A 25,407-nucleotide genomic window follows, 5' to 3' on the forward strand; every position below is an offset into this window, starting at 1 on the left:
TACCTTAGTAGAACCTTTTGTGAGACCATAAACACAAATAAGTCTCATTGTCCAGTTCCCCAGTCTCATATTTGCCCACATTACTCTACTTGAGACTGACTGCCATTCAAGAAGATTAGCCTCGTATTTAGTGTTGAATACTATGGCAACTCCTTCTTTTCCTTGATTGTCATTGCCTGAATATGACATGTTGTATTTATTGCTCAAAAAGATCTCACTAGTTTTTGTCTTTGTTGTTTCAGTCACCCCTATTATGTCGATCTGGTACTTATCTAATTCCTCAGCTAGCTCCATTTCTTTGCACATTGAGGCTTGTTATGTTGATAGGACCGATCTTTAACTCTGTTGGGATGTGTTTTCCAGTTTGTTCAATATTATTCTGTGAACCAAAACATAAACTAAAAAAAGAAAGGCTCTAACAAAGGCCCTTTTGTTGCTAAGCCTTTACGACTTACGTAAACAGTTACACCACCAAACGTGTGGACAGACTTATGTGTTCGTCGAACATGTTGTTTATTATTTTAACAGTATAATAGAACACAGAAACTAAGTAAATAATTGATTTATTAACTTGATGCTGATATTTAGCTGGTATTATAACCAGCATCTTCAGAGCACAAAAACACTGTTTGTCACAATACGCGAGACTAAAACAACATGGTGTACATTAACAAAATTGTAGCAGCAACACAAAGACTAGAGTCCTGATTTTGGCGCCCTCTATCTGAAAAAAAAAAAAAAAAAAAAAAAAAAAAAAAAAAAAAAAAAAAGCCCGCTATCATATATTGCTAGAGTCCTAGAAAAGTGCTAGTTTTTCCTTAATATGACTGTCTCCCAGATCTTCGGCAAGTTAATACAGCCATATTTGTTGAGATTTGGAGTGTGTTTTAGGGCTTCTGTCGCCTCTAAGAACAATCTCTCTGATTTATATGGGTTTCTGTGTAGTACTTTTGTGTTTTTCCAGTTGATCCTGTGTGCAGGGGTATCCAGAGCATGGTCTGCTAGGCCCGACTTCCCATAATGATATTTCCGGACGTATCGTTTATGTTCGCTGATGCGGATATTCACAGTTCTTCCTGTTTGACCGTAGTAGGCTTGATTGCATGAGCAGGGTACTTGGTAGACTCCTGGATGTGATAAAGGAGGAATGCTGTCCTTGGGTGAGCGGATGAGGGTGGCTAATTTGCTACAAGGTCTGAATGTAGTGCGTAGTTTATGTTTAATGAGAATTCTTGAGATCTTTTCGGATGTGCCTTTAATGTAAGGGATGGTGACTGTTTTGTTGTAGTTCTCTGTGGTGGATGGTGGGAGGGGTTTCTTAGGAGTGTTTAGTATTTTGTTTATTTTTTGTAGATTGTAGCCGTTGGCCAAGAAGGTGTGGCGTAAGTGAGTCAGTTCAGCAGTAAGAGCCTTGTCATTTGAACAGATTGCTCTCGCTCTATGGGTTAGCGTTTTTAATATGCCATATTGTTGAGAAGGATGATGGTGTGATTGTTTGTGTAAGTATCTGCCTGTATGTGTGGGTTTTCTGAAAACTGAAAATGATAAGGAACCATCTGGGAGATGTGTGATGAGTGTATCCAGGAAGGGCAGACAGTTGTTGGCTTCCAGTTCCATAGTAAAGTGGATTTTTGGGTGTTGGCTATTTAAATGTGCTAAGAATGTTTTCAATGTCTCAGGGCCATGTGGCCAAATGGCAAGCACATCATCAACATAGCGTAGCCAAAGTGTTGGTTTGAGAGTGGCTGTATTGATTGCTTGTTTTTCCAGGTGTTCTATGTAAAAGTTGGCTAGGGGGGGAGAAAGGGGGGAGCCCATGGCTGTCCCATCAATTTGTTTGTATATTTTCCCTTTCCATGTGAAATATCCTGCATGTATTGTGAATTTGAATAGTTCAAATATATCAGGGGGGAAGTGTGACTTCAGTAGATTGAGGTTTTCTATTAGTGGTACATTTGTGAATAGTGAAGTGATGTCAAAGCTTACTATTAAGTCTGAGCTTTTTAGGGTGAGGTGTTGTAAGATGCTTTTTAGGTGTGCTGAATTTTTGATAAAGGAGGGAGAATTGTTAGTGAGAGTGGCTAGTAGCTTTGCTAAATGTCTAGCCAGTTTGTATGTGGGACTATTTATACTGTCCACAATTGGGCGTAGGGGTGTGCCTGGTTTGTGAATTTTTGGTGATCCATAGATCCTCGGTGTTCTAACATGGAAGGGTTTGAGTTTGTTAACTGTGTCTTTGGGCCAGGAAGTGACTTTTTTTAATAATTTTCGTGCCTTATTCTTTTGTGTGTTGGTGGGATTGCGATCTATAATTTTGTATGTTGACTGATCTTGTAATAGTGTGTGCATTTTGTTTTCATATTCAGTTGTGTCCATCACCACGGTTGCATTTCCTTTGTCTGCTTTTGTTATGGTAATCTGGCTGTTGTTGTGTAGCTCTTTTATAGCAATGAATTCCTTATGTGGGATATTACTTTTTGGAGGCTTGGACTTGATTAGGATGTTGGCCACATCTAAACGTATGTTGTTAGCTATTGTTGGAGGCAGGTCGTAAATTCCTCGTTCGATGGACGCCATTATTTCGGCTTTTGGAACTTGCTTGGGAGTTATGGCAAAGTTGTGCCCTCGACTTAAAGCAGTTGTGGCTTCTTTGCTTAAGGTGAGTGACGATAGATTCACAACGACGAGGTCTTGTTGTAATTGCGGTCGTTGTATGGTGTTCCGTTGTTGTAGATTTTCGAACTTCTTTTGGTGCCGGTTTTTAACTCTGTCGAATTCTTTTTTTGCCGTTGCGTCGGTGATGTTCTCTAAGATCTGCCAAAGTTCAGTATTTAGAATATTATGCAGTGATTCTCGTAATGCGCTGATGGTTGTATTTGCTTGTGCTAATTCCCGGCGAGTGGTGTTAATTTGTTCGCATAAAAGCGCTACACTCGCTCGTTTATAGATGCGTTGGGCTTTGGCCGAGTGGAACTTGTTTTTGATTTTAAAACAGTTCGGTATTAATTTGGTGTCTCGGCACCTCTTTAAGAAGGCTAACCTGTTTAGTTGCCGCGCCAATTTCAACTTCCACTTACCATATCGTCGTGTCTTGCGTACGATATCGTCTCCGTGAAGAATCCTTAAACGTGTGGACAGACTTATGTGTTCGTCGAACATGTTGTTTATTATTTTAACGGTATAATAGAACACAGAAACTAAGTAAATAATTGATTTATTAACTTGATGCTGATATTTCGCTGGTATTATAACCAGCATGGCCCTGAGACATTGAAAACATTCTTAGCACATTTAAATAGCCAACACCCAAAAATCCACTTTACTATGGAACCGGAAGCCAACAACTGTCTGCCCTTCCTGGATACACTCATCACACGTCTCCCAGATGGTTCCTTATCATTTTCAGTTTTCAGAAAACCCACACATACAGGCAGATACTTACACAAACAATCACACCATCATCCTTCTCAACAATATGGCATATTAAAAACGCTAACCCATAGAGCGAGAGCAATCTGTTCAAATGACAAGGCTCTTACTGCTGAACTGACTCACTTACGCCACACCTTCTTGGCCAACGGCTACAATCCACAAAAAATAAACAAAATACTAAACACTCCTAAGAAACCCCTCCCACCATCCACCACAGAGAACTACAACAAAACAGTCACCATCCCTTACATTAAAGGCACATCCGAAAAGATCTCAAGAATTCTCATTAAACATAAACTACGCACTACATTCAGACCTTGTAGCAAATTAGCCACCCTCATCCGCTCACCCAAGGACAGCATTCCTCCTTTATCACATCCAGGAGTCTACCAAGTACCCTGCTCATGCAATCAAGCCTACTACGGTCAAACAGGAAGAACTGTGAATATCCGCATCAGCGAACATAAACGATACGTCCGGAAATATCATTATGGGAAGTCGGGCCTAGCAGACCATGCTCTGGATACCCCTGCACACAGGATCAACTGGAAAAACACAAAAGTACTACACAGAAACCCATATAAATCAGAGAGATTGTTCTTAGAGGCGACAGAAGCCCTAAAACACACTCCAAATCTCAACAAATATGGCTGTATTAACTTGCCGAAGATCTGGGAGACAGTCATATTAAGGAAAAACTAGCACTTTTCTAGGACTCTAGCAATATATGATAGCGTTTTTTTTTTTTTTTTTTTTTCAGATAGAGGGCGCCAAAATCAGGACTCTAGTCTTTGTGTTGCTGCTACAATTTTGTTAATGTACACTATGTTGTTTTAGTCTCGCGTATTGTGACAAACAGTGTTTTTGTGCTCTGAAGATGCTGGTTATAATACCAGCGAAATATCAGCATCAAGTTAATAAATCAATTATTTACTTAGTTTCTGTGTTCTATTATACCGTTAAAATAATAAACAACAAGTTACACCAACATTCAAATTTTACATTTATAACCATTTTTATTTTTAAATTTTAAAAATATGACAAGTTTAGAAAATATAAGTTCAATTACATTTTATTTATACTTTAAGAAAATTATTTAAATACAAAATTTTGACTTACAAAAATAAAGATTTTTATCTACAAGTTCTTTTTTTAATTTGAGTTTGATCCTGAAACCTGACACCTTTTCCTCGGTACTAACATGTCAATATCTGCTTTTTCGTTTCATGTTGCAATATGAAGTATTGCATTTAATCTTTTATCCATGAGCGGGACTTATTAAGTTTCATAATTTCAACAGTTTTACTTTTGTTTAAAGCTGTCATAAAACATTTAGAAGTTTGAATTTTTTTTTCTGTTTTAATCCCCGCAGGGGATTAAAACAGAAAAAAAAATTACAGGAAAAAAAATTACAGAAAAAAAAAAAGTACAGGATATTAGAAACATTGATTTTTAGAAAAGAAATCATCATTAAGGTCGCAGGCCAGATACGAAGCCTTCGAGGACTGTATCTGGCCAGCGGGCCTTCAGTTTGCGATCCCTGCTCTAGACACTAACAAGTGAAGCTATCGCACTAATGCTATCACAACACCAATGTGCACACTGGAAAGAGCATACTCCACTGATTAAAATTCCACATTATTTTGTACCAATTCTTTTTAAAGCATGCCTATGAAAAAATCTGTCTCATTATTTAATGGGCACACCATGTACATATTCAATAATACTTAAGAAGAAATTTCAACTAGTAATTAAAGAAGTTAAATATTTAAACCAAACATAACAAAAATGAAAGTGAGTTTAAGAAACAATTTTTACAGAAAAATGGTTCTTCCCATCTATTTTTGTTGTATGAAATCTCAATGTCAAATGTCGCTATAGCATTAACAATATTATATAATGCACAAAATTTATCTTTTTAATGAATGACTAACCTGATAGAGTTTAACAGGAAGATGTTTAAAAGATAATGACTTCATGGAAGCCAAGAGATTGGTTACAACTTCTTCATGAGTCTGAAATCATTGAAAAATAGAAAAACTGTGTCATTTAATAATTTTTGCATTCATCTCCAAATATTTATTACAAAAATTTCAAAAGAAAATCTTGATGTGTATATTCTACATTCTTAAATGGATCAATAGCTATATCAAAATAAGACAAGTTTTTTTCAATTTATTAAAATAGAGACAGTCATATTAACATATTTATTATAACAATTTCAAAAGAAAATTTTGATGTGTATATTCCACTTCAATTCACTGAAGATGAACAAATTCATCTTGAGCAGAATTCTAGAGAAAACTCTATTCATTTATAAATACATGTGCCATTGTCTTCAAGGATGGAAAAATTAAACTCCATGGTGGACTAAGAAATTAAAGAAGCAGTCCTACAAAAGAAGAAAGCATATCAAAGTTTCTAACAAGTAAGTCAGCAGATATCCCAAGAGAATACAGAGAAAAATGCAAAAAAGCTAAGCTACATATAAAAGTAATGAAACAAAGAACAAAAGCTATATGAAAACTGAATATAGAGCGTATGAATATACAGATTGGCCATAATTAAAGAGGAGGTGTTCAGAGCCCTGTAGCATAAAATGTATTGGACGAAATTCAACCAAATTTCATGTAAGTACACTCTGGAACATGGAGGGGGGAAGGAAAAATTCCTGTCATTAGGAGAGATTTGGCATTATAAGTGTGTGGTTTGGAATTAATTAAAATATTAAAATAATTAGCTAGAAAAGACACAACAAATCAATTTTTGTGTTCATATAACTTATAGATGTGGTTCAATATGTCTTTTCAGATGTTATAAAAACTACATTCTGTGAATGATATTCTCTACAGCAGAACACAACAAATCTGTATTGATTTGCCTCACATGCTACATTATTCTGTCTTTCAAGATTGTTAAATCAGGAACATGTCCTCATACACCATATATACACCATGTGTTTCAGATGGCCTCACATCTGAATCACATGGTGTATATGGTGTCAAACCTGATCTCAATCCCTGTGACTTATTTTGATAAGTCACAGGGATTGAGATCAGGTGAATGAGATGGCCATGCTGTTGGAAATCAATGACTAATCACTCTGTGTTCTGTGAAGTGTTTTCGTAACATTCGCTGTAATGGCAATCCAATGTGAAGTAGTCAAGGCATCTTCACTGCTGCAGTTGCAGAACAACAAAGTTGTGCAGCATCTCTCGATACCTAACAGAAGAGAGGGTACAAGTCACTGGTCCTATCAAGCGAAGTTCTTTGAAAAAGTATAGACCGATAATAAACAATGCAGTGAAACCACACCACACTGTGACTTGATGAATGTAAAGGGATCTGATGAAACGAGGGTTATTCACAGTCCAAATGAGGCAAATGTGTGAGTTAACACTACCATTCAGATAAAAACATGCCTTGTTACTCCACAAGATCTTCCACAGTCATGTTTCTAGTTCACCATGAAGCAAAGCTTGAGTATGGGGGATTTGTAGGAGAAAAACCTGAGCATTTGGTGCAGGATTTCCACACAGTTGAGTATGGCATGTCCTGTTGCCTTGATATTAGAAATAGATGTTATAGCCAAAAAGTTGACACCTTTTGGCTACTTTGCATACAGAAATATAACTTCTGCATTACTTCAACCTTGGTATCACTTCTGGGTGATACCTCCCACTGATGAGACCTCAATAAAGGTCGAAACCTGTCTGGGTAATGACATTTCCCATAATGCATAGCATTATACATGTCTGCAAGATGTGCTTTGCATTATGGGATACTAAGGCAAGTGATGTGAAGTCATTAGCAATTATATACAAGTTGCCTGGTCCTGAAGTTACTTCAGGTGCAAACTTTGTTTGCTTACACTTGGATAAAGGATTAAACCAAGAATATAATTTGTTGTCATCTTTAATTTATAGTATAATCAAGTGGAAAAACTTCCACCATTCCTATGCTACCTTGAAGGCACCCAACTAATAAACAACCACCAATATGGATTTTGCCACTGCAAATCAACAAGAGATCGGCTTACTAGCCATTCAACTCTAGACCAATACCATGGGAAAATATGGTAAATCTCAAGTAGTTGAATTAAGAAGGGTGACAAAGTTTCATTATCAAACTACTGCCAAATCTCCCTTACCTCAGTCCTCTCCAAAGTAATGGCCAAAACCATCAACACAAAACTCCTATGCTACCCTGAAGGTACCCAACTAATAAACAACCGCCAATATGGATTTTGCCACTGCAAATCAACAAGAGATCGGCTTACCAACCATTCGACTCTAGACCAATACCATGGTAAATCTCAAGAAGTTGAACTGGATGCACACTATATATGATGGGATGGCTCTTTATTCTCTACTTACGTAATTAATGTTGGCATTTCACAAAGTTCTGTTCTATCACCCATCCTCTTTCTTCTGTATATCTGTGTCCTACTCCTGTTGACTGCAAACCCAATACACAGTTTCAAAGATGCCAGCACACTCCACTTTTCATTTTGTAAATCTTGCACTATACACAAATCACCATAACTTGCATAGCATCCATCTTCAACTAACTTCAATTCTGATATTCAAGTCTCATTCTTCAACATGCTCAAATAACCTTGTCAATTTCATTTTCATTTAGCAAAACACAGTTACAATTTATTTTGCTAAAAAAAAAAAAAAATAACCTTTTTTCCTAGTATTTAGCTTAAATAGCACTCAAAACCCAAAGATAAGATGAGATTTCTCTTTCTGGCACCCTGACACAAAGTCTTTCTTGGCATAAAAAAACAAAACAAAACAGGATTCCTCTTCTGTTCAAGGCATTACTTTCTCTCCAAACAGCTATTAACCTTACATCAATCCAAATCCACCCAACTAATGAAAGAAGAGGCAATTACATTGATTAATGACCTATCTCTTACCAATTCACTTTACCACTTAAACAAAGTTGTTTGGTTTCTGCAGCATGCAGAAACCAAACAACTTCTAACTGAAAGTCCAAGATCTAGGTGGATCATCATGCAGATCTTGGTCTTCCAGTTAGAAATATCCTAGAGACAGAAATATAAGATGGAGTGCTGACAAGTGACAATCATTTGAAGGAAATCTGTTGACAGGATGTCACATGACTATGTAGCAACATCATAGTATTCTATGATCATAGGGTCCATATCAGGAAATTGATGATGATAATCTATTTTTACTGTTAGGCTACTTTTAATGAATCAAAACTCAGTGTTCAATCATATACTTACAGGTGCTAGACAGAATTCCACTGATTCTCGATCATATAGCTTATACAGTTCTGAGCCCATTTTATCCCAGCGACCTAGAAGTAAGGAAAACTGCTTGGTAATATTATTAGTGCAGTACTCATATTATCTTTAATAGTCAGGAAGGAAGGAATGTATTTGTTGTTTAAATTATTTTTTAAAATCAGATTTCTGATTATTTATTTACTCATTATATATTTAATGATTATTTAATATTATAACAAATACAGAGAGCATTTACATAGTAAAGTTTTCTGATCAAAAATTAATCACTAATAAAAAATCTCATTCAAAATTTGAAACAATGAATGGATTATACATTGGTATATAGTTGTTTAGAAAGATAATGGTAGCTGATGTTCAACTAGTTAACATGGCTACTGTACATATTCACACTTCATAACCTTGATGCACTAAACTACTTGACATACACTAATTAAAATGAACACTGATATCTGAGGAGGAGGGGGGGGGGAAGGTGCATTTCATTAATATTTTATTAATGAAATAGTGACCTTTATTAAAATTTGGTCAATGTCTTAACCAAATTTTAATAAAGGTCACTATTATACATACAATCAATCATGTATGTTAAAGGAAAAGTGGTATTTTATATATCTATCCCAAACATTAAAATCTGCGGAAGACATAGAATATGTGTTATGTGTAATCGAGAAAAAAAAAAGTTAAGGAGAAAAAGAATCATATTCATATTTTACTTCAAAAGCTGGAGGTTGAAGATGTTCATAGATGACTGATATATCCTTCTACTATTGGACAGCAATAAGATATTGGTCAGCTATTGCTCATGTTTTTGTAAAACAGGCTTAAGGAAAGTGGAGAAATGATGGATGCCAGTTCAGTGTACATCAAACAGAAGAAAAGACAAAGCTGAAACAGCCCATCTGCGAGAGCATATGAAGTAAATCAGTGAGGATCAAGAATTTTTAGAGGTTTTTGGTGAATCACCCTGAACATGAAAACAGTATTCTAAGATTAAGAGATTTGGGATTTTTACAGGTAACAGGATAAGTGGAAAGTGGTTTTTGCCAGAAAATAATGCAAAGTGTTTTTTTAAGAAGCTGAGGAGGGAGCTGGTGACATGTGCATATACCAGAAAAGGCTAGAGATAAATGTCAGTCCAAGAAGAGAGAGAGAGAGAGAAATCTTGATTCACCTTTAACTTTGATAATAAAAAATGCTAAAAATAATAAAAAAAAAAAGACAGGAGGAGTGTCTTTTGGTAGCACCGAAGGTGACCAGGTTATCCCTGACCCACTAAAGAATGGCATGAATGTCTGTGTTTAAGGTACCGGTTATAGAAGATCTTGAAGCTTGGGATGTTTGTGCACCTCAAGATTTCTGTCAAATGATTATGCAGAATGGAGCTTATCATCAGCAAAACTATGGAGAGGAATAATAGTTAATGAGATAATGTCATTTATGTATAAGAAAAAGATGACAGGCAATAGAAAAGAGTTCTGGATATTGGCAGAAAAGCCATTCAACACGATGTGCAGTAATTGACCAGAAAGAAGATGAGATACTGATTTACTAGTCACAAATGGGAGATCAAGGAAAAGGCACTTTAATGAGCAGGCCTTCATGCCAGACCCAATTGAATGCTCAAGAAAAGTGTAGAGCAACAGCAGAGGTTTCTCCAAATCTTTCAGTGGCATGTGTATAGAAGGATGATGCAAGCTAGGAAATTTGTCCATAGAATACTGCTCATCGATACTAGCAGACCTCCAAGCAGTAGTGAAGATGCAATGACTTTAGTGAGGACTAAGGTAGGAACAATGGTAATAGTTTGAGGGTTTGTTTATTTATTTATTTATTATTTTTATGGCTATTTTGCCTGCTTTCGTTTAGGAGTGCCCGTTTAGGAGTGACACTGCTATGTCAGAAGAATTAGTTGTTGAATACATCACAAAGCAGTATTAAAATATCACTAAGCACACATATCTTTACAAAATCTCTTTGTTCTCTAAGTTTGAACCTTTCTTCGAATTCCACCATAGGACAATGAAATTCTTCATACAAATGAGGTACTGGCAGCCAAGTCATAGCAACATAACCGTTTCACTGTATTGGAGGAAATATCAATACATGAGTCCATAGGCTATAAGATGGCATTCCCATCACTGGACTTCTTCTCAACTAACAACCAATTACCAGAACATTTAAATTTCTTGCAAGTCTGAAAAGGAAATAAAATGGTTGAATTTAATGGTAAAAGACAAGGCTATGAATAAAGACACAAAATGGAAACATAATCAACCGGTACCTGGAATGCTCAAAACTACAAAGATGAAGAATTATATAAACTCTTAAACAAAAAGAACATAAAAATTGCAGTAACAATTTTTGTTACTCTGAAACCATAAAAAAGTTGAGGCCCAAAACTAATTATTAATTATGTAAACTTTTACTGTAGTATAAATAGCATTATGAGAGCAAAAGCAGGAGTAGCAATAATAATAAAAATAGAACCCTAGAAAAGAAAATTAATTATATTTATTGGAATGAATGATTAATACAAATCAGGATTAAATTAGGAGGAGGATATCTAGCATTAAAGTACATGTATACCAGTGGAAGGCAATGCTAGAATTGGCAAGAGTAAAATTAATTCAATATTGGTAAACATGATGAACAAACATTTAACAGAAATGGGAGAATGCTAATCAATTTTGTAATTTATATTAATCTTAAAGTTACAAAGGCATTTTTCCTACACAAAGACTGTCATAATAGACTATATAATAGTAAATAATAAATTATAAAAAATTTTTATTGACACAAGCGATTTTAGAAGCATGGAAAAGTAGAGTAAATATCTTGAGATCTTCCCACTTGGCAATGTTGTGCCAAAATGCATGTGAATGGCTGCAAGAAGAGCATTCTACTAGAGATGAAACTTGGATGAAATTGTCATCTGAATTACCAAGAGAATTAGTCACCTCAACAGAAGGAGAACTGATTAAGAAAAAAATGTAGTGTTGAGTAAGTGGAGAGGACTGCGAGGAATTCTGACTGGGAGATGAAAGATTTGCTTTAGGTAATTGCTTCGGTCACTATGCAGACAAGTTTTGATCTTTATTGAATTCTCATCAGTGGGAGTTGGACCCAGAAGGCATGAAGTAATGCAGAAAACATATAATTCCTATATACAAGAAGTGAAAAGTGTATCACTTTTTAATAAATTTCTCTGGATCAGAGATATAACTGGTGATTAGTTTATGGAATTAACAACGCATATAAAGTATATTAATTAAAGGTAACTTTAATGAATAACTTCTATATTTCGGCAACGTCACATTGCCATCTTCAGGAACATAAAGATATGGTATGTGCACGCAGGCACTAACACAAAGCAAATGAGGAAGAAAGCAAGAAACTAATATTGTTCCTAAAGTCCTAATGGTGCCCTCTGGTGGGCTAATTTGGTAGTCTTGGCAGTTGGGCTGAAGTTCTCATAATGTAAGTCTCCCAAATTTGGGGTAGTTTCATGCACCCAAATTTCTTGAGGATAGGAACGTTTTTTAGAGCTGCTGAAGATTCTTTGAATAATCTTTCGTATTTAAACTTGCTGCGATGAATTATTTTTGTTTTCTTCCAACGAATTTTATGGTGGGTATCTAAGGCATGGTCTGCCAGCCCAGAGCGGCTGTACTGGTGGAACCGGATGTAGTCTTGGTGTTCTGAAATCCTGATATTTGTTGTTCTGCCTGTTTGGCCAAAGTAGGACAATTTGCAGCTGCAAGGGACCTGGTATACACCAGGTAGGTCTAGGGGAAGTGGTTGGTCTTTGGTAGAGTGGATAAGGGATGCCAACTTTTTATATGGTCTGTAACAGGAAGTAAGGTCATATTTTTTGAGGATATTGGTTATTTTCTCAGAGGTGCCCTGGATGTAGGGGATGGTGATAGACTTGGTGTAATCTTTATTGTGGAGGGGGGAGGGGGGTTGTGGTTTACTGGTTTTAGTATTTTTTGGATTTTTTTGGGGTTATAGCCATTGGCTAAGAAAGTGTTGAGGATGTGGTTTAGTTCAGTAGTTAGGGCCTTGTCATCTGAGCAGATTAATTTTGCCCTGTTATATAGTGTTTTTATAACCTCATATTGTTGTGAGGGGGGGACTGCTGGTGAATGTATCTGCCAGTATGGGTGGGTTTTCTGTGAACAGAGAAAACCAAAGATCCATCAAGCTGGTGGGTGATCAAAGTGTCTAGGAAGAGGAGGGTGTTGTTTTCCTCTTTTTCTAAGGTGAACTGGACTCTGGGGTGTTGGTTGTTTAAGTGTGTTAGGAAAGAGTGGAGTGTGTCTGAGCCATGTGGCCAAATAGCAAACACATCATCCACATAACGAAGCCAAATAGTGGGTTTTTGTGGGACAGAGTTTAAGGCTTTCTCTTCAAATGTCTCCATAAAGAAATTGGCCAAGGGTGGGGAAAGCGGTGAACCCATGGCTGTATCCTCTATCTGTTTGTAGAACTTTCCTTGCCAAACGAAATAGCCCGAGCTCATTATGAACTGAAATAGGGCTGAGATATCGGGAGGAAACTTGGCTTGGATGAGCTCTAGGGTTTCTTTGAGTGGGACATTAGTGAATAGGGAGGAGACGTCAAAACTGACCATTATGTCAGTATGTTGGAGTGTGAGGTTTTCTATACTGGCTTTAAAGTGGGCTGAGTTTTTTATGTGTGATGGTGTGTTGCCCTAGCTCCTAAAAGAATACCTGCCGAAGATATCATGATCCATATAGAACGTGGGATTCGCAACCTGCCTAACCATATCGCCAACAACGTTAGACTGGATGTAGTCGGTGTTCTCACTAAAGCCAAACCTCCAAAAACCAACTTATCCAAAAACGACTATGCTGCCCTACAAGAATTGAAAAACAACAAAAAAATAGTAATCACCAAGGCGGATAAGGGAAACGCCACTGTAGTGCTCAATCAAAAAGACTACAAAGGTAAGCTAACTGCTTTAGTACTAGACCGTACGACTTACCTCCCCATTGAATATAATCCTACCAGCTCTCAGATTAGAACTCCCCACAGACTCCTTAAGAAGGTCACTTCTTGGCCTGTGGAAGTCACCAACAAACTAAAACCTTATAACTCTAGACCCCCCCCCCCCCCAGATTATATGGACTCCCAAAAATACATAAACAAAATGTGCCATTGCGTCCCATAGTGGATGGCATTGATTCCCCAACATATAAATTAGCCAAACATTTAGCCAAAACGCTCACACACTACACTAGCAACACACCATCACACATAAAAAACTCAGCCCACTTTAAAACCAGTATAGAAAACCTCACACTCCAACACACTGACATAATGGTCAGTTTTGACGTCTCCTCCCTATTCACTAATGTCCCACTCAAAGAAACCCTAGAGCTCATCCAAGCCAAGTTTCCTCCCGATATCTCAGCCCTATTTCAGTTCACAATGAACTCGGGCTATTTCGTTTGGCAAGGAAAGTTCTACAAACAGATAGAGGGTACAGCCATGGGTTCACCGCTTTCCCCACCCTTGGCCAATTTCTTTATGGAGACATTTGAAGAGAAAGCCTTAAACTCCATCCCACAAAAACCCACTATTTGGCTTCGTTATGTGGATGATGTGTTTGCTATTTGGCCACATGGCTCAGACACACTCCACATCTTCCTAACACACTTAAACAACCAACACCGCAGAGTCCAGTTCACCTTAGAAAAAGAGGAAAACAACACCCTCCCCTTCCTAGACACTTTAATCACCCGCCAGCTTGATGGATCTTTGGTTTTCTCTGTTCACAGAAAACCCACCCATACTGGCAGATACATTCACCAGCAGTCCCACCCCCCCTCACAACAATATGGGGTTATAAAAACACTATATAACAGGGCAAAATTAATCTGCTCAGATGACAAGGCCCTAACTACTGAACTAAACCACATCCTCAACACTTTCTTAGCCAATGGCTATAACCCCAAAAAAATCCAAAAAATACTAAAACCAGTAAACCACAACCCCCCTCCCCCACTCCACAATAAAGATTATAAGAGAAAATAACCAATATCCTCAAAAAATATGACCTTACTTCCTGTTACAGACCATATAAAAAGTTGGCATCCCTTATCTGCTCTACCAAAGACCAACCACTTCCCCTAGACCTACCTGGTGTATACCCTTGCAGCTGCAAATTGTCCTACTTTGGCCAAACAGGCAGAACAACAAATATCAGGATTTCAGAACACCAAGACTACATCCGGTTCCACCAGTACAGCCGCTCTGGGCTGGCAGACCATGCCTTAGATACCCACCATAAAATTCGTTGGAAGAAAACAAAAATAATTCATCGCAGCAAGTTTAAATACGAAAGATTATTCAAAGAATCTTCAGCAGCTCTAAAAAACGTTCCTAACCTCAAGAAATTTGGGTGCATGAAACTACCCCAAATTTGGGAGACTTACATTATGAGAACTTCAGCCCAACTGCCAAGACTACCAAATTAGCCCACCAGAGGGCACCATTAGGACTTTATAGCCTTTAAAGGAATGCGGAGAACCGACCAGGGCTTCTGACCTAATGTCCAATCCTCACCTTCTCGTGGTGCACCCTGTTGGGTATCTACTTTGATACTGAACGAACGAGGATGGGCTGGCAATTTGGGATTTAGCCGACCAAATTGTATTCTTATTGGTTAAACAAAAATAAAAAATGATGGTACAACATGACAAAATTTCATGCCGGCTGGGGCGTCGCCCGGTTAAACAAGGCCCCCGTTGTTTTCGCCAGGGAACCAGGGCGAACAGCGAAAAGTCAGCTACTGGAACAAATCTGAAAACAAACCCCAACTCAACATCACCAGAGTTAAAGATCGGTACTATCAACGTAAGAAGCCTGAATGGCAAAGAAATGGAGCTAGCTGAGGAATTAGATAAGTACCAGATCGACATAATAGGGGTGACTGAAACAAAAAAGACCAAAACTGGTGAGATCTTTCCTAGCAATAAATACAAAATGTTATATTCAGGCAATAACAATCAAGGAAAAGAAGGAGTAGCCATAGTATTCAACACAAAATACGAGGCTAATCTTCTTGAATGGCAGTCAGTCTCAAGTAGAGTAATGTGGGCAAATATGAGAATGGGGAACTGGACAATGAGACTTATTTGTGCCTATGGTCCCACAGAAGGTTCTACTAAGGTAGAAGTGGAGGAATTTTTTGAGGCTTTAGAAAAAGCAACTGACACAATGAAAAAGGAAAAGTTGGTCCTTGTTGGGGATCTAAATAGTAGAGTAGGAAATGATTGTGAGACATACAAAAATATTTTGGGAAAATTTGGAGAAAAGAGCAAAGCTAATAATAATGGCAAATATCTGTTGGATTTCTGCTCAGGACATGGACTGGTTATTACTAACACCATGTTCCAACATAAAAATGTGCACAAATTCACATGGAGAGAAGAGGCTAGGAATAAGAAAAGTCTCATTGACTATGTTATTGTTGATAGTGATGTTTTCTCCCTGGTGCAGGACACCAGAGTGTACAGAGGATTTGAAATTGGAAGTGATCACTATTTAGTCTTGAGCAGGATAAAATTGAATTTCATATTGAAAAGAATAACATGTAAGAAAGTTTTAAAGCGAATAAAAGTTGAGCAGCTCTCAGATGTAAACTGTAGACTAAAATACAGAAATATTATTGAAAAGAAAATGAAAGAGTTTGAGAACAGGAATCAAACCTTGGAGATTCAGTGGCAAACTCTGAAGGAAACATTGATTGATTCTGCCAGAGAGGCATGTGGTGAGGTTGTGTGCAAAGATAAAAAAATCAGAACTCCCTGGTGGACACAGGGAGTTAAAGAGGCAGTGAAGGAAAAGAAGAAAGCATATCAAAAGTTCCTGGCAAATAAGTCAGCTTTTACTCTTACAGAATACAGAGACAAATGTAAGAAAGCTAAACAGTGTGTAAAACTAGCTAAACAAAAGTCATGGGAGGACTTTGGCAAGAATATAGAAAATAAATATCAAGAAGGTGGCAAAATATTCTGGAGGTTGTTGAAGAAGCTTAGGAATGGAGGAAAGAGTGCTGTAAAAGGAATTAGAGATGATAAAGGTGAAATGAAAACAGGAGAAAAAGATATCCTTGAAGTATGGAGTAATTACTTTGAAAAACTGCTAAATGAAACAAGCAGTGATGACAGCACAGTGATAAAACACTGACCAGGCATGCAGTCAGGAATACATATCCATACTTGAAGTAGAAAAAGCCATCAAAGGCTTGAAATGTGGAAAGGCAGCAGGAGTAGATGATATTCGACCAGAAATGCTGAAGTATGGTGGTATAAGAGTCTTACAGTGGCTGCACTGCATAGTTCAGAAAGCCTGGACAGAGGGACGAATTCCCGATGATTGGAGTAGAGCTCTCATAGTACCCATATATAAAAAGGGAAATAAAACTGAATGTGAGAATTACAGAGGTATTTCCCTACTGAGTGTTCCTGGCAAGATCTATGCAAGTATACTTGAGAAACGGTTGAGAAGAATTGTGGAAGAAAAGCTTGGTGAAGAACAAGCTGGATTCAGGCCAAATAGAGGCTGTCAGGATCAGATCTTCACTTTACGACAAATAGTCGAGAAAGCATGGGAATATAACAAAGATCTGTATTTAAGTTTTGTCGATTTGGAAAAGGCATATGACAAGGTGCCAAGAGAGAAGCTATTCAATATGCTGCAGTTATATGGTGTCAATGGGGCATTATACCAAGCAATACTTAGTCTTTATTTGAGTTGTGAGTCAGCAGTTAGAATTGAAGGAAGTACAGGAAGATGGTTTAATGTTAAATCTGGTGTGAGACAAGGATGTACATTATCCCCTCTGTTATTCATTATCTATATGGATCACATTATGAAGGAATGTGGTATTAAACCTGATATCAAAATTGGAGATGTTAATGTCAGCTCTTTGCTTTATGCGGATGATGTTATACTTCTAAATAAATCCGCTACAAGTCTGCAAGATTCTCTGACTAAATTGAATAGCTGTTGTAATAGATATGGTATGAAGGTCAGCAATAAAAAGACAAAGACAATGAAAATAGGCAGAATCATTGAAAATGTCAACTGTGTTGTGAATGGAGAACCTATGGAACAAGTAAAACATTTCAGCTACTTAGGCACAATTTTTACTGAAGATGGTAAACTAAATATAGAAATAGACAACAGAATCAGCAAAGCTGGTATCGTGGGAAGTCAATTGAATAAATTCATATGGAATAAGAGAGAAATTAGTCGGAACACTAAATTAGCTGTATACAAGAGAGTGTTCAAACCAGTTTTAACTTATGGATCTGAGAGCTGGGTCAGAAGTAAAACACTTGACCAAAGACTAGAGACCGCAGATATGAGAGTCCTGAGAAAGATTAGAGGCGTGAACAGATGGCATCAATGGCAATATCATGTTAAAAATGAGGATATTAGGAAAGAACTTGACATTGTCAGCATCCAGGAATGCGTTAGCAGAGCTAATCTCAGATGGTATGGTCACTTAAATAGAATGGGAGAGGAAAGATTAGCAAAACAAGTGTTCTCTGCCAGGTTGGCAGGAAAACGACCCAGAGAAAGACCAAGATATAGGTGGATTGATACGGTACAAAGTGCCTTAGACGATAGAAATATAAGATCTGATAATGTTGGAGTCTTGACAAGTAACAGACTGATTTGGAGGAAAATTGTAGATAGGAAGTTAGTAATGATGTAATTTTTTCATGTAGTACTGTCATATCCTGTACACCCCTTGAGGGTACATGACAGGAATTTGATGATGATGATGATGCTTTCTTCCTCATTTGCTTTGTGTTAGTGCCTGCGTGCACATACCATATCTTTATGTTCCTGAAGATGGCAATGTGACGTTGCCGAAATATAGAAGTTATTCATTAAAGTTACCTTTAATTAATATACTTTATATGCGTTGTTAATTCCGTAAACTAATCACCAGTTATGTCTGACCAACGTATAAGCCTTGCTACTGGATCAGAGATAGATGTTAAGTTTGTTTGTTTTTTTCCACTTGATTATACTATAAATTAAAAATGCCAAGAAATTATATTCTTAGTTTAATCCTTTATCCAGATGTAAGTAAACAAAGTCTGCACATAAAATATTTTCAAGACAGGGCTACTGGGCTACTGGGTTGTTGCCTTTCCCATAATCCATGGTATTATGCACACCTGAAAGGATGTCTGCTATGCATTATGGGACATTAAGGCAATTTATGTGAAATCATTAGCCTCTATATATAAGTAGCCCAGTTGTAAAGATACTTCACACACAAACTTTGTTTGCTTACACTTAGATAAAGGATTAAACCAGAATATCATTTCATTGGATCTTTAATTTATAGATCATTTTTAGATACCTGCAGGTGAGGATAAACAGTCATTTAGGCTGATGTTTATACCATGAATTTTGGTAAGGTTAATGTGGAAGAAATTATTTTTTTTTTACAAGATATGAGTTTTTAATTTTTCTTGGGACTATTTTTGGAAAAGTTTTTTTTTGTAATGCAGTGATTATGTTTCTATGTTTACTGTTATGTTAATATTTCAAAGGTGAAGAGGAAAAGAGCAGGGAAAAATACTGCAGGAGGAAATACTCTTATACATGTCACCTATACAGATGCATCTGGTCTCCATACCACACCATGGCCTCAAACAGTGCCTTTAATAAACCATTACATGACCTCCCTCTAAGCATAATTTTTATGGGGATTAATTATTAGGTAATTAAAAGATAATCCTGAACAGTTCTTTTGATATGTTGCAAATAAAAGGAAGAATGTTTATGGCAGAATGATTTTAATGAATGCTGATGGTAGGATGGTAACTGAATCAGATGAAATAGTAAATTACTAATTGAGCACTTTGCAAGTGCTCACTCATTACTGCAATATTTCCAGATGGAGATATTGCAGTAACGAGAGAGAGGCAAAGACTTATATGGGAACTGAGGTAAATGAAATGGAGGTTCATAGCATATTACAGAACCTTGATGTGAATACATCTAGGATTAGATGGTATACCAGCTCGAGTAGTTTGTAAGTGAAGGTGCTAGGAAATTGTTGGTGCCTTTGACCACATTTTTTAATTTAAGTGTCAGCTCTAGGTTGGTTAGTTACAAGAGGGTGGAAAGAGGGGAAAATAGTTCCATTCATAAAGGAGTCTCCAAGACTGATGTAGCAAATTACTGACCGATCAGCATGTCAGTTGTTTTCATCAAGAGTACTGGAGAAGATGGTCAAGAGCAAAATACAGGCATGGATAGACAGAAATGCCTCAGTAACTTGCTCATGTTTTTAATAAAGTGACAGCAGAGCTGGATATACATAATAGGTTTACACTGATACTTCTGAACTTTGCAAAAGCCTTTGACAGGATACCACATGGAATTCTACTCAATAAAATGCAGCACATAGGGATGGATATAAAATTGGTGAGGTGGATAAGAGGGTGGTTGATAGATATCAGAGAGTAGTTTATTCAGGAGTAGAGTCCAGAAGAAGGCCTGTGACTAGTGACATGTCACAAGGTCACTACTGTTAATTTATCTTTTAAAACAATTTATCTTTTTTTGTTTTTATTTTATTTTTGTACATTAATTTGTAAAAAAAAAACTTTTCTAATAATTCTTTTAGAAAATTTCCATACTTTCCATACAAATTTCCATACAAAAACAAAACTTATTTGCTCTGGTATACTGTAAGACATTTAGCACTTTATGTTAACATCTTCTATTAATATCATAATAGAAGATATTAATATTACTGAAACATCTGTAATTAATCTGAAATGTCAAAGCTATGGAAAAAGAAAAATACAAATTATCCTTCTTCGATATTCTACTCCTCCACTCATCAAGCGAACTAATTACTTCTGTTCATTGAAAGTCTACTTTCACTGGATGCTGCATCCACAATCTACTCACCATCCCTCACAGAAAACTGGAATAATAAAAATTGTAGTGCCTGTGCTCACACTATATTTTATGCCTCAACAATTACACTACATACTTCTGACAGTCTTTACTCGGATAATGAATGGACTGGGTCTGGTGAGTCTGGATCATCACTCTCTTGAAGTCCCTGGGATGACAGGCTGATGATCTTCAACTTTTTTAATGAAACAGTAGAGACTCAGCTGATGAGCAGAATTCTTCCTCTCTCTATAAAGTTCTTTGTAGAAGTCATCATCATCATCAAATTCCTGCCACGTACCCACAAGGGGTGTACAAGATATAATAGTACTACATGAAAAAATTATATCATTACTAACTTCCTATCTACAATTTTTCTCCAAATCAGTCTGTTACTTGTCAAGACTCCAACATTATCAGATCTTATATTTCTATTGTCTAAGGCACTTTGTACCGTATCAATCCACCTATTGTAGAAGTCAAAGAATTCTAAATTTCTCTCACATCTTTGGTGCTTCTAGTCTCATTTTCTTCAATTATTCTGATGGCACTGTCAATGTGTTTAAAAAATTCAGTCATTTGTTTTGTTGAAAGCTGTTTGATGGGCTCAGCAACAAATAGCTCCGACTTTCATCATTCATATTGTTTTCCATTTCCAGATCTTCATTAGTGAGCTCTGATGAGTGGGACTCGAGCAGTTCATCCACATTTGTCTCATTTAAATCCTCATATCCAACAGATTTTGCCATTTTAACTATGCAATGTTTTGAGTTGGAAAGCTCACTTTCAGGATCAAAATCATTAGAATCAGAACTTGGCCAAATTTTCTTTCAAACTCCCTTCATGCAGGACTGCTTAACTTCTGCCCATGCCTCTCTAATGTTATCAATTGCTATTTTTATATCATATTTCTTCCAAAAATTCTTTCACTAAAATTTTATCTACCGTTGGTACATGTAGCTTGAACTAGCTGCGAAAATGTTATGTGGAGATAATAACTCTTGAAACTTGCAATAACATCCTAATTCATGGGTTGAATGAGGGATGTTGTGTTTGGAAGCAAAAAAATAACTTTGATATTCTCATCAATTTAAGTGATGCTTGGAGGATGTCCTGGTGCATTGTCCAGAAGCAGAAGAATTTTGAAGGGTACATTTATCAAGTCACAATAAGCCTTCAATTCATGAAGCAGTTCATTGCAAAAGTAGGACTCAAACACAGTTCTGGTAATCCATGCACCATACAACAGGCAATCCTCCTTTGAGTAGCCCTTGAGTGGGTTTTCGGAATGATAAACAATCAGTGGTTTAGTTTTATGATCTCCAGATGCATTTCCTCCTAACAGCAAAGTGAGACAGTCCTTGGAAGCTTTAAAACCTGGGGCCCTCTTTTCTTGCACCGACAGAAATGTTCTACTAGGCATACACTTCCAGAACAACCCCGTTTTGTCGAGACTGAACACTTTCTGAGGCAAATAACCATGTTCCTGAATGCTTAGAAATTATGCTGGAAAGTTCTCAGCCGCAACAACATCAGTTCACGCAGCCTTGTCAATCAGCTTGAGATTATGGAATCCATGTGTCGCACCTTGAAACGTTCAAACCACCCAGCACTTGCAGCAAAGGACTGCTTTAGGATCAGGATCTATAGCATCCAAATCATCAAACAAACTTTTCACTTTAGCCTGGATAATCAAGGTGGATAATGGAACAACACATTGATTTTCATGTTCAATCCATTGGGCCAACATTCTTTCCAATTTCTCTATAATTGGTGTCCTTATCTGTGTTATCTTAGTTATAAACATTCTCGTCGCACTTTTACAACTTTCTTTTATTTTCTCTGCTTGATTTCTTATTGTTCTTAAAGTTGATTCTGAAATTCCTATAGCTCTGACTATGTCGACTGTGCACTCATTACATTCATACCTCTTTTTAAACTTCTAATTTTTCCTCCAGTGTTAAAGTTTTTCTCTGTTTTTAAGTCTTGGAAGTATTTTGTTCACAATTACCTATTTTTTTTCATAATGTTTGCATTGCAGAACACTCCAACAATGGAGCTTACTAGTTCTACACCTTTTGTGAGACTGAGATGCAGCACGATGCTGCCTTGTCAAAGCAGTGCATGCATGAAGTCACATGACCACCCACAGGGTGGCTGCGATTTTTTTAATTAACTTTTTAAAATTGCGTTATAGCGAAAACGAGTAAAGTGAGATCATGTATAATGAGGGATACCTGTAGATTTATTTTAGAAGGCCTCGGATCCAGTATTTTGTAGTTATATATTTTTATTTAAAGTATATATATTGATTTAGTTTTATTAAATGTGTATATTTTTTGTATTTGGTCTTGAGTCAGTGATTTTCCGGATTCTAAAAGAAACAGTTAAAGGTCATTACACCAATTGGAACTGAACCCTTATGTAAATACTAATGTTACTTCTGCTATACCATTCTTTCTGCCGGATCACATGTATTATTCTTGAAGACAAAGAGAATGCCCTGGGCGAGAGTCAAATTCTTCTATTGTTGCAGTTCTGGAGTTAGCTCCCTTTCGGAATCAAGAAAAATTTATTTGTTAATACAGCTGCACCATCTTGATTCCTATGCAAAAAGATATTCCTGTCAGAGAGTTAACACGCAGATAATCACAAGGCATTAGAATCTATTATTTAATACACTCTATTAGTTTATTTCTTAATCAGCAGTCATAACCAAAACTCTTCCCCCCCCCCGCACTTGAATTTACACAGGTTCTAATTTTAGCAAGCGGTACATTGGAGTGAGAAATCAGGCAAGTGTCTTAGGTATAGAAAGCAAAACATTTATTTTACACTAAGGTATTGTACACAGAGATCAAAACTTTGCTCTAGACATATGACTTGTTCATGAAAGAAAATCTCAAAGGTTCTCAGACAACGTATCTAATTATAACTAAATAGTCACTTAAAATATTTTCAACAGATCAATTAATCTAATTCTTGTTAACTTATCACAGTTATATAAGTGAACAACCTTTCAATTCCCCAGACTAGACTACAATATACCAAAATTCTATCATGGGCATAATTTAGTAACAATGAACTTCTAAAAATACAACATTTAGCCACAAAGTAAAACTATAGTCCAGACAGTTATAAAAAGGTCCTATCACATATAAGGTTAGCACTTTCACTCGCTCTAGTCCTGCTCTCAGTACGAAAGACAATAAAAGTTTCTACGTTACTGACCACGTGGGCTTAACATCAATCTTTGCTGATTCCCTTCGGTTAGGTTCCTAGGTCTGCTATCTGTAATTTCCTCCAACTTCCTACCACTAGTGATTACGATCATGAACCACAACTGTTCCTATAACTTTAGTGACACCGCTTCGACGGATATGCACATACGACTCTGCATAAAGCTGCGGTCTCCGCTGGCTGCATGGCTGTTCCGTTGCTATGCTTGAAACAGATCGCTATCTGACTTTGTAGCCATTGTTGACCATCCTTCTAGTCGTCGCCACGAACTGCTTCCAATGGAACCCACAGCTGAGGGAGAGAAACACCACAAAGAACAGAGGACCACTGAGAGAGAGCTATTTTCACTGCCAAATCCTTATATAACCCATTGTCCGCTCTCCCAACTACGTCACTGATTGCTCACGACACCTAACTCTTTTTTGCACACTCCCCTATGCTTCTCCCCGAAATGCTCTCCATCACGTGGGTGCCGTACCCGTGTCTCGGACTTCGCATTGCAATGCTCCAGAGTTATGTTCAAAAGCCAATTAGACTAAAGTGGACTTGGCTAAAACTTTCTCCTTCTAAAGTAACCTTCACTAAGACCTTTTAGACTCTGGTATGTTATTTATAAGACAGTTTACAATTTATCACTTACAAAATTCCGTTAATAAAATATTAGTACATTAAAGTTTTCATTTACACCTATGTACAAGCATTTCCTTTTTATAGAGTTTTTAGACCCTAGTTAAATCCTGAATGAAATGCTCAATAACAAATTGAACCTTTCATTCCAGATTTAACAGTAAACACTAGGAGTATAAAACAATCTTTATAGAGATAGTCTTTAATCGCTAAACAATACCTGTGCATTGTTTTATATACAACATCACATGGCTCTCATTGTTGCAAATTAATCCACTGTTTACATTATACTTTGTAATTAACTAATGTTGCCACAGATGATAGCCTATAATATTCAGGCTGATATATATGACTTTTAAATAAATATTATTTACTTATTTTCTTGTGTTTTCATTTTTATTGAAGAAAAGTTGTATAGACCTAAATTCAAATGTTACTCCTATTTACAAGAATGGATAAGATCCAAGACACTCATGAAAATGGCACTTTTCACTTAAATCTCTTTGTAGTTAGCTATAGTTGGATATCTAATAGCCTACAAATACTACCAATTTATTTCCAGCCTGTTGCAATTGCTACAAAACATGTTAACTATCTCTGAATTTTGTTGTAATATAATGGCATATAATTATGCAAAAACTGGATACCTACATTCCAATTAAAGCAGACTAAAAATGTGTTTGTGAATGATAGTAAATAACTTATCAGAGGAGTTCTGCAGGCTAATTTTTTATAATAAATTACAGTCTTAAAATGCCGGCCTGGTTGATCGAGTGGTTAGTGTATCCATTCTCCAGCCAAAAGGCTGAGGTTTGAATCCCCCATGGATATGGATGTTTGAGTTGTAGAGTAGGTGCCCT

At 36.8% G+C, this 25,407-nt stretch overlaps 1 protein-coding gene across 3 annotated transcripts in view; it reads right to left on the reverse strand.

The window, feature by feature from the left end:
* The window catches only part of ProRS-m (prolyl-tRNA synthetase 2-like protein, mitochondrial), a 223,775-nt gene that overhangs the window by 166,986 nt on the left and 31,382 nt on the right, over nucleotides 1–25,407 (reverse strand). For 2 of the 3 annotated variants that reach the window (XM_090396837.1, XM_090396836.1), the window contains exons 4-5: nucleotides 8,690–8,763; nucleotides 5,367–5,447 (exon numbers count right to left, since the gene is read on the reverse strand). In XM_090396837.1, the coding sequence (XP_090252963.1) occupies nucleotides 5,367–5,447; nucleotides 8,690–8,763 (155 nt within the window). Of the gene's footprint in view, nucleotides 1–5,366; nucleotides 5,448–8,689; nucleotides 8,764–23,132; nucleotides 23,286–25,407 lie in introns of all 3 variants that reach the window. The other variant, XM_090396838.1, reaches the window with a different exon arrangement.

The sequence above is a fragment of the Typopeltis vanoorti genome, chromosome 8 (genome assembly GCF_054136105.1).
Source record: "Typopeltis vanoorti isolate ZY-2024b chromosome 8, IOZ_Tvanoo_1.0, whole genome shotgun sequence".
NCBI lineage: Eukaryota > Metazoa > Arthropoda > Arachnida > Uropygi > Thelyphonidae > Typopeltis > Typopeltis vanoorti.